Source organism: Branchiostoma floridae, chromosome 8 (genome assembly GCF_000003815.2).
Source record: "Branchiostoma floridae strain S238N-H82 chromosome 8, Bfl_VNyyK, whole genome shotgun sequence".
Taxonomy (NCBI): Eukaryota; Metazoa; Chordata; class Leptocardii; order Amphioxiformes; family Branchiostomatidae; genus Branchiostoma; species Branchiostoma floridae.
Window position 1 is genome coordinate 2637649 of NC_049986.1, and position 10878 is coordinate 2648526.

General features: G+C 38.6%; 1 protein-coding gene across 9 annotated transcripts in view; it reads left to right on the forward strand.

The window, feature by feature from the left end:
- The window catches only part of LOC118420453 (nuclear receptor subfamily 6 group A member 1-like), a 107576-nt gene that overhangs the window by 79421 nt on the left and 17277 nt on the right, over positions 1–10878 (forward strand). For 8 of the 9 annotated variants that reach the window (XM_035827255.1, XM_035827257.1, XM_035827260.1 and 5 more), the window contains one exon: positions 9908–9955. In XM_035827255.1, the coding sequence (XP_035683148.1) occupies positions 9908–9955 (48 nt within the window). Of the gene's footprint in view, positions 1–5926; positions 6105–9907; positions 9956–10878 lie in introns of those variants that run through there. The other variant, XM_035827258.1, reaches the window with a different exon arrangement.

Sequence of the window (10878 nt, forward strand, 5' to 3'; positions counted from 1 at the left end):
TAGGAATGATACTTACGTTACTAGACTAAGTATGTGTTTGATTTCTGGGTTCCCTGTGACAGTGATGACTGAATATGTAAAGATTTCTTCTTCTTTCTTACTGCCTAGCCTCTAAATTGAGAGATTTTTAACTCAATATAATGTAGTTAACTGTATGGTTGAAATAATGACACAGCTGTAGTTTTTTATCCTTCATAATTTGACTCAACAAGTTTTGTTGGCATTTATGGTAAGTTATATGGAGAGCATTTTGTATCAAAGAAACACACTAACCATTCATTTATTTTTGTTGTGAGCTGAAGACCTCTTTAGCCTGATTAAATCTCGCTTATAGCAGCCCGCCAAACATTTGCCGGAGGGGCCAGTTACAGCCCTGGACAGCGGAGTTTGTGTTACACAGACTAAAGACCTCTTCTTTGGTACTATAATTGTTTTGTCCCTGTGATAATTGTTTCTACTGAATTTACTCCTTCAAAAAAAAAGTCAAAGGGTAAGAAGTCTTGATGGCATGCTTTCAATGGACAATGAAACTATGCAAATTGAGGCTTTGGCTCTTTGCCAACTGATTGGATATATGACAACTGTCCTGTCATTTGGTAATTCATCCTAAAAAAATTATATCCACTGTAAGATTACTAGGATTAATTAGAGATATTTATCAAATGTTTGTACTCAGATGGACTAAAGAATGATCATAAAAATCATGGAAGGGCAAATTAAGATGATTTGAAAATTGTGGATTCATAAACAAATCTCTTTGGTAGCTTTTGGCATTATGTAACATTTACATGACATGCTTGAACAGATGTTTTGAGGATGAGATCCTTATGTAGTAAACAAGAGAATGTCAGGGCTAGCTTATAGCCAATGTCTGTAGAAACCTCTGAAGTCAAACCACTTAACCTATAGGCTGTGTCCTTGGTCAGACATATTGACTGATCACCCTGCAGCCTGTATGGGCACCATGCCTTGATCTGTGCCAACATGGCCTTGAAAGCTAATAGCTGAAAATCATCCAGCCTTGGGTTCACATGCCTTTCAAACTTGGCGCGCGGAGGTCACGAGGCATGGGCGATTCCACGGCACCATCGTTGAAACAAGATAAAACGGCTTGTACCATGCTGTATTGGCACCCCTTGAATAGGGTACTGTTGTTTATATACAACAGTTGTTCTGTGTGGGGAGTCAGTATTGAATGTTCAGCGTAACCTTGAACTCTGCTACACTTTGGCTGAAGTCCAAGTTTGAGCTCCTGTGTGTCACCTCTCCTTGATTATAAACCCCAGACGGTCTGTAGAGATCCTGATAGAGAGGCTAAAACTGGCACACATGTCGTTTAAAGTGTGGCGCCCAAAGTCACGGGACCGGGTGATTCCAATATAGAGACAGATATAGGACCTGGTGTGTTTTGTAGAGTCAAGAGCTATTGAAATTATCCTATAGTTCACTTAAGTTTAGAATAAACCCTGTGGTAGATATGTGATTTCTTCTGGGACAATAAAGTATCAGACGTTTCATTCATGTTCAGTTATTTGATGGTCTTCATTGATTTTGGCATCTACAGTTGGCAAGCAGCCAGTGTCTGCTATTACAACTTTTGGAACTCTTCCAGCAAAGGCAAATAGGCAGTCAAAATGACAATAAGACATATAATTAGAATACTGTTTGGGGTACATTTAGACATTTTTTTTGTCCCACTGCAAATTGGTATAGATGGCTAACAATCGGTGTTCATGAGTTAGAACTTAGACTCTGCTACATGCTATTACCACCTAACTTTAAGTACTCTCAAGACTTATTGCAAATAACTTTTCAAGCAAGGGTTTAAAAATGGGTACAGCATTATTGTCAGATTACATGCTGGACTGCTTATTTGTTCAATAAGGAGACCAAGCGAGGAAATAAAATTGTCAGTTGTAGAAAAATAGTATTCTATACCATAGAATACACCAAATCCTTGGGATTGTACTGACATACATGTACAGGGGCTCCCCCTATCTGACACTATGAAAAGTGCAGATTTTCATGAATGTTCATTTTTTATAACACTTGTTCTGATTAAGCCATTCCATTTGAGATCAAAATGATAACTAACGAGACTGGGCATAGGTTGGAACTACCTGTAGAGAGACAAACCTTAAAAGCTTTATTAGTGGCTAGGGGGAGTTAGTAAAAACTGTAATAACATGGTCCATTAAAAGCCATTGCCGTATTTACATCTTATAGCCGATATACTAGTAGCCATCCTTTAGCATAACACTCCAAAGCCGCCTCGAAAAGCAGGGTGGCTCTGCTAAAATCAAATTACTGTTGTAAAATGATAATGACCTCAGCCTTTAGTCTCTTCAACGCTAGGTAGCCTTTTGGGAACAGGTTAATCCTCTATGATCTTGTCAAGTCTGAAGAGCATAATTTATGAAAGAGCCTTTCATGTTGGTATGGCTCATGAACACCATCTAGTGGTTGATGGTGGTACTGCATGTTCTTGGTAAGATGGTTGCTTTTATGTTTTGATTATTGATGATTGAGTATTTTTTGTGTGTAGAAAGAACACTTTTGCCCTTTTGATTGCAGTCTTGATTGTTTAACCATTTTAATCATTTTCATTCCACATCAAATCTATTTTTAAAGGATGTGAGCACTGAGCATGTCAATACCTATGCACTAAATAAACAGTATATCCTTTTTTCTCAGGAATTACGTAAAATTTCACTCAAGGGAATGTAATTGAGTTGATGTGGCCCAAGAGAGTACTACTCAGGAGCCCCTGTTAATTGCATTCTCAAGGTTAATATTTAATGTACATGGGCAGTCGATACTGTCAAGTATTTCTATGGCGCTTGTACGACAGAAATACTTGACAGTATCGATGGTCTAGGTCACGAAAGCCGCTGTTCTTTTGTTGTGTCAATGAAAATTTCATAATTATTTCTGTGTCTGAGTATTATTTGTTTATAAATATAGTGCTGTCACAGACTCGAAACCACCACAAACACTTTGTTTTCTCTCACGAAACGAAATTAGATCCGGCAAACTTTAAATGCTTTTACAGTATTACTACTTCTTGCCTCTCCTTAATTGTGGATGACAATTAGAAGAAAAATACAGATAATATTGTTTCTTTTAGAAATAAATGAAGCCCTACAGTGGAATGAGTAGTAATGGTACCCCAACATAGTAAAGTTCATGTGGATGCTTTTAAGGTGATATGATATCCTGGTTGCGTTGTTTATATTGTAACAGTTACTCCTCTGACACTCGTTTGATTGCACTTTTATCTGCCAGGTCAAAGACGAACTGAGCATATACATTGGCAATCTCCAACCCCCCACCCTAACACCCCTCCCTGACACTGCTATTTGATTAGAATGAAGACAGGATGTACAAGGGACAAAAATGATAAATTCATGCATCCTCTGAGAAATGCCACACATCACTGTTATGTCCAATTGTCTGGGGATGCGTTGGTGGTAATGTTGGATTGGGACAATTTGCGGATGGGGAAGATGAAATTGAAACGATTGCAGGCTGATTCCGCAGTCTGATATTATGGCCTTTTGCTCTTGACCTAATGTTTATTGATGGGAAGTTACAGGAAGGTCACGCTACTGTTTTGCATGTTGGTTGAGATGAATCGTGTTCATTGCCAAGGGCATGTAGGGAGGGGCAGCGGGAACTGTATGTTTATGCAGGATCTGTTTTGTGGACAATAATGGATGCTCAGGTAAGCAACAATTGTACTGTTACGTTGCCTCCTGTGGACTTGATAATTGTGTTGTCACCTTGCAGTACTCAGTGGTGATGTACTGCAGAGGGTTTTTTTTGTTGGACAATTAGAAATAACACAATTATGAACCGTGGGAAAGAGGGAAAAATGGTATATTTTCAAAATAATGTTTTATTTTAGAGCAAGACATTTTTCATGCCGAGTGGAAAGCTAGTTGCAAATTTCAAGTTCAGAAATTTGTCTATTCTAAGATTAACATTGTCTTTGTGCTGATAATATTGATGCAAGGGATATGACACCTGCCTCTTCAGGGTTCATGTCCACTCAGGAATGTTTGTTTTGGGGGAGTGTCAAGGTTAGGGTGTGAGTGTGTGTTCCTGGTAAATATGGCCAGCTGCACCTATTCACAGCCACAACAATCTCAAGGGCGGTGTCGTAAAAAGTACCGGTAATTATCAACAGCGTGGTGATATTCTTACTGCATGTATGATGCAGGCATGCTTACATTTATTGTGCATAATATATAATGAAGGGCCATCCATACACACAGAAGAAAACATCAGTGGAAAGGGCATTCCTCTCAGGCTTTGAGGGAGATGCTACCATGTACTCAATGTATGATGTAGGGTTAAAAAATACAAATACTGGGTGCATAGGTACGCTGAAAAACAGAACCTGATTTTTGACAGAGAAACACCTTGTAATTCGTAGTTTTACAGGTAAAAAAATTACAGTTAGGTATATAGAATTTCAAATTCAAAGTCTAAAAATAGGCAGAAGGGTTTGCTGACCGTAAGTTTCTTCAGTGCAACCAATTTATGACCTTAGATGCACCTGTACACCTATTCCCAAAAATGAATTTGACCCTGCGTTGCGGACACAGGATATTGGGTGTTTTCTTAGCGTGTGTGGGGGAACAAAGGTGGCAGTACCTGGTCCAGTGTCAAGGCCAGGTCATGTGTGCTGCTCAAATACAAAGGGGATACACTTCACCTGCCATGGTGCCATTGGCTGGTCTCATGGGGATTGTGTGCAAGCCAAAAAACAACACCTTACCACGGGCAGTGCAACGTGAAGTAAGGTATACTCAGAAGAAAGGTGTTTGTATTGCTTGTGTGATTCATGAGATGAAATGTCTATCCTAGACTCATTTAAACTTAAGCCGAGCGGTCAAGTCTGAATTTTCCGTCATGTGACCTACAACCTATGAGTATGAATGGCCATGTGGTTGAAAGTTTGTTGGTTGTAGGCACCATTTCGCAATACCGAGATTGCGTAGTTGACTTTGATAAGATAGCAGCAAAATAGTGCCATCACGGGAAATTTGCTCACAAAAATACTTGTGTAGATGAAGTACAGTGTTTTAAGCAATTGATGTGAGGTTCCTTTTGAAATAGGTGTAAATGATTTCTCCATTTCTGAGGAATTTTTGTTGTGTTACATAAGTCAAGTAAGTCAAGTTATATAAGGGACCACACCCGATATGTTTGTTAATGAGTAATCGGGACTTACTATTTTTTCAAATTGAATAATGCATAATTATGAACATTGGCTTGAGATCGAATTTCAATTTTCTTGTTGATATAAGCTGAGAACATAGGGCATGTCGAAACACCTTTGGTTGTACATTAAACCTGTAGGAAAACACATGTACACCCACGATAACGTTTAAACAGAGAAGTGGCCATGACCGTGCCTTGAGTCCTTTTCTTTGCCGCATGACTTCATTCAGAAAGACCTTCACAGCTTCTGTCCAGGTATGCAGGACAACTGTCAAACCATCTGTCTTCTTTGTCCACAGGAAGCAAGTTATCCATGAAACTTGAAAGAACAAAATTTATCACTTCTTGAAATAGGTTTCTTCCTGCTTGCTATTTCCGTATTTGTGACCTGTATTTAGCTTGTTGTTGAAAAGTGGACTTGCTAATCATTCATTGCTACTGTTTGTGTGTAAACAAAGGTATTAGGCTTTGTTTAAGGTAGTGAGTTTGACAAAAGAAGCATGTTATTAACCTGACACCGCAGGCGGTGGGGTGATAAGTCTTGCTATTGTCAAACGGACGTGCTCCACAGAATGGACTTGTTTGTGCCCAAGTGTGAGTGCGCACCAACCTCACTGTCATGCCAGAGGCCCAGCCCACAGGTGACCAACCACACAGCTATTTGATACAAAAGCACGAGAGGCGGGCACAGTGCATGGTGCATTCAGTGAGACGAGAAGAGCTAGTGTGCTTAGACCAACCTAGTTCTTGTTCTGGCATAGTGTGTTATGTAGTACACCACAACATGGCAGACATAGAGACCACCACCATGCCTGTGATTGTTGACTCCTTTTCTGCTCATGATTTCCCAAACTTTGGGTTCTTCAAGTTTGGAGGTATGTTTGTGAGATACTTTTCTCTTACCTTTTCCCATTAAGCAGGTTACGTAAAAGCAGTTGTTCAAGTTTGTCTTGTGTAGGTTAAATACAACACCACCACAGTCTTAGTTATTGTGTTTGTAATGCTCTCTGAAGGTAACAGAGGACTGCATTATTTAATTTCTTCGTAGACCAATCTAAATGTATCAAGGCTCTTTTAGCATGTTGGGTATTCAGCAGTGCCTCTTGTATTTATTGTTTGTTTCAAAGGTAAATTATGCTACAGTAATGTTTGGTCAAATTTGAAGCGCAATACTTTTTGGTACATGTAGTAGTAGAAGCAGGATGTTGTTTGTGTACGAATGTTTGCGGACTTGTGTGTGTCATTGCGCAATTACTCAAAGGCAATACTAGTACGTCATACTGTACTGTATGATTTGCCTTTGACTTGTGTAGAACAATTGTTTTTCCCTGCTGTTGCTTTATCGCAGAGCAAAAACATGATCATTTATTGTGTATTGTATCCACAAATCAGCAACCTGTTTCAAAATCATGGAGGCTTGTAGTTGTATGTTTTCTCGTCCTGAACATTTATTAGGTGTTCGGTTTATTCAATTGATAGCTACAAGTTCATGATTGAAAACTATATTTTGTTTTCATTTCGTGTCATTATGATTGAAGAGATTTCATGTTTTCACGCTTGTGGTGAAAAAATCGGATCTTACAAACTTTTAGTCAAGTTGAGGAAGGAAATTATCGTAATCACAAGTAGTTATGGTATTTGTTACCGTCATGTTTGAATATCCTAAGATTTGTACTTTCATACCAGGCCACAGGCATGCGCTTGGTGTACACTCTCTCACACGCTGACATGCGCTTAAACAGACCTTCCCTCACACACTTAACCTGCACAAAGTCACGCATACTGCGAAAAACGCACGCGCCCTATGTACCCCACCTACGCTTATCACGTAGCTTTTGACGGCACATGACACCAGAGGGCGGTTCCCAACAATGCTCAGGTGCTATCACCTGAGGGTTGTCTGTTGGGCAGTTAAGAATCAGTCTTGTATGTTGGGAATGGGGACATTTGACTGGGTAAAATTGAGTATAAGAATCGTGACAGAAACAGTGGGAACACACTCTCACAAAAACACGAAATGAAATGAAACTCAGCGTTCTTGTGGGAAATTCCTTTTGAAGCCCAATTTGTAGTATTCCCTAGCTTTTCCCATAGGTTGACTGTCCAGTTAAAGGGTTTATGAATTGAATGACATGAAAATGATATTAAGTGTCCTTGCCATTTTGTCCATACAGTGTTGTGAAAGTGGAAGGTTCTGTTATTACATTGCATTATAGCTTATTTACTCTATTTTAATGGGTTCTCGTTGGATATTGTTACTTTATAATCTGCCAATGTTTCTTCTGTATAGAATTGTTGTAAAAGTTTGAACAAAGTTACATTTGCTGTTGCAACAACTAAGTTATTTCGAATGTTGACAAAAGCTTGAAATATTGTCAGTTCCGTGTTTGCATCCTGTGCGTGTAACACATAAACGCACCTGTCATCAAAATATACAGCCTATAATTTCAGGGTTGGAAAAAACAACAGGGAGGTGTATCCTTCTTTAAGAGTGATTAATTGATCGAGGAAAGTTGGAGAGATATTATGGTGATATTTGTTCTTATGTACATGTGTCCTCGCCAATTATAAATAAAAAACTGTTTTATTCAAACTGCTGGGTTCTCGAAAGCATAATATGTGACTTACAAACATGTTACTTTTCTGTTCGGGAGATAGAGATTTGCATAATGTTGTCATATGATCCTTTAGTTACGAGTCCTTTCCAGGAAAATGTAGATTACGGTAACCTTCTTAATAGATCTATTTAGTTGTGTCAATGCTAGTGCTGTTTCCAGTTTCAATTTTTTTCGCTTCCCACTAATTGTTTAAAGAAAGACTGATAGCAGCTGCAAAGTGTCTATGACCACTGCAGCAGTAGGACACAGAGGACTATTACTACGTGTACTTATTATTTGTTAGGCAATGTTGTTGATTTTCCTTGTTAAATAATGTCATTTTAAGCTTAAAAAAATACAGTTTTGGGTTGTGAAGTTAACATTTGATGACGGATTGGGCAAAGATTATTTCTGTCCCAACAAGAAGATTTCTGTCCCAACGAGAAGATTTCTGTCCCAACAAGAAGATTTCCGTCCCGGGGCGGTGGGACGGGTCCCGGACACGGCTCTGGTACTCTATGCTGAGAGGGATAGATAGATACCCTATTTCATAAGTGTAACACATTGATCAACACCATTCATAATTAATCTGTGAAAGGTTTTCTTACAAAATACCTGTCCTAGTCACACAGGCAACTGAACATTCCAGGATATGCCTGGCATGAAATGCACAGCACCATGACTATATTGTAATATTTTATCAAATGTCTTTGAATGCATTGATCTAAAGTAAAACATCTGTCCACCTGCACCTCATTTGTGATAAACTTACTTGAGACTTCTGAGAGTTTGAGAATAGGCTGTGTCACTTTGCTGAATAGCACTTAGCCCAGTGCTTGTTCGATATGGAGAAAGGTATCCAGGAAAATTAGTCCTTCTTTCGAGTGTACGTTAAGTAATGGCTTGAAGTGAATCATTAACAGCACGCTCAGATGCTCAACAAAATATAGCACTTTCTCTCGTAATAGTGTGTTACGTTGGAATGGTTATTAAAATTTTTGTATTTCATTTATGTAGTGCTGAGAGCTTAAGGGCAACCTAAACAATATTGGAGCATTAAAAGTGGAAATATTCTAGATGAGGCAATCTGTGTGAAATTGATATCTACTGCACTGTATTCCCACATTTACATCATTATTTCATACGTTGAGTGGTTAAAAACGGCGCAGAAACAAGCCACACTAGGATTCCCTAAATATCGTAACCCACAAAAAATAGACTTCACGGCATCCTTGTGCCACTGTGGCATCGAATGTTTGCTTCTTGAATGTTGTTATGGAATAGAGTTGCTTCATCTTATTATTTAGAAAAGTTCCCCACAAAATTGACTTTAATAATTGAAGTTCTACAACCCTGGCTCTGGCTAATTTTGCTCAGGTTGCCTTTAACATCAGGGGCATCTTGAGGACAGGGCTTTTTTTTACTTTGTTGTTGAATATCGAAAGCACTATTTCACGCCCTCAGGATCTTGTTGCTTCAATTTCGTAATTGCTTCCTACGTGAAAACAGCAGTTTTTATTCATGCGTAGTGGCCTTGCAAATCTTGACTGAAGATGTTTATCGATGTGAAGTTGAAGAATAAGAAATATAAAACGATCACACAAACAGCTGTCTTACTGCTATGTTGCTATTTTGAAAACCGAACTGTTAACCAACAAAAAAGATAACTGTAAATGCAGAAACTTTCGCGGTGGTTTAATGTTGGCGGTTTTCTCGGCGGCCGCTTCACCGCAAATTCAAAACCACCGCAAACATTTTTCCATGGCAGTAAGAGACTAGCATGGTGCTACCGCGAAATTAAAACCACCACGAAAAGCCCATTTTCCCGCTACCGCGAGTTTAAATCTCTGCGAACTTAAATGCATTAAATTTTACAGTATTAGAATGATTTAGTGATCAATAAGAAATTAGAAGAAGTACGACAGTCCACCCTACCAAGTAGCATTTCAGTAAATTCTGTTTCAAATTGAGAACCTGGGCCATATAGGAGAGAACAGACAATGCCATGTTTTGAGTGTAATGATTTGAAAGATTGTGTAAAGTAAAGTTTAAATCCTGATTTTGTTTGTCTTTCTCTGCAGTCCCTGTTATGGACGGGAACTCATGGAACCTTCCAGTGACGCCGGACAGTAAGTTTTTCTGCCTTTCTTAACTCTTCTACATTTTATTTGAACATAGAGTTATGATTTTTATGTTATCATGAAATCTTGTGCCTTATGATATTTGATTCAAATGATAGTTTCAAGTTTATGGATGAAAACTAGATTTTGTTTTAATTTCATGTCATTATGATTGAAGAGATTTCATGTTTTCACCCTTACAAACTTTAAGTCAAGTTGAGAAAGGAAGTTATCGTAACCACTAGTAGTTATGGTATTACCGTAATGTTTGAATATCCTAAGATTTGTACTTTCATACCAGGCCACAGGCATGCGCTTGGTGTACACTCTCTCACACACTGACATGCGCTTAAACAGACCCTCCCTCACACACTTAACCTGCACAAAGTCACGTATACCGAGAAAAACGCACGCGCCCTATGTACCCCACCTACGCTTATCACGTAGCTTTTGACGGCACATGACACCAGAGGGCGGTTCCCAACAATGCTCAGGTGCTATCACCCGAGGGTCATCACTACCTTCCTTAACTCTTCTACAATTTATTTAAACATAGAGTTATGATTTATGAAGTTATCATGAAATTTGATTTGAAATTATGATTATTTGTAAGATAGGGGTTGTCAGTTCTGGACCACCCGTTGCATGGGAAAAATTCATTTTGACTCTTTTGAATATAAAGGTCAAAGAGAAAATAGTACAAAACTAATATGTATATTCCCAGTGTTCACTTCTAATGATATCAGGATATCGGATCAGAATATATAGAAACATTTAGTGATTGCTGTCTTTCCATATTTATTTATTTTATTCTTCATCTGACATAAGGCTTCAATGGAAGGAACCAAGCAATACAAGTGTACAGTTTGTCTATGTTTGAGGCATTTGTCTTGGAAACATTGGTTACCAATTCATAATTTTGTAAACTGCTG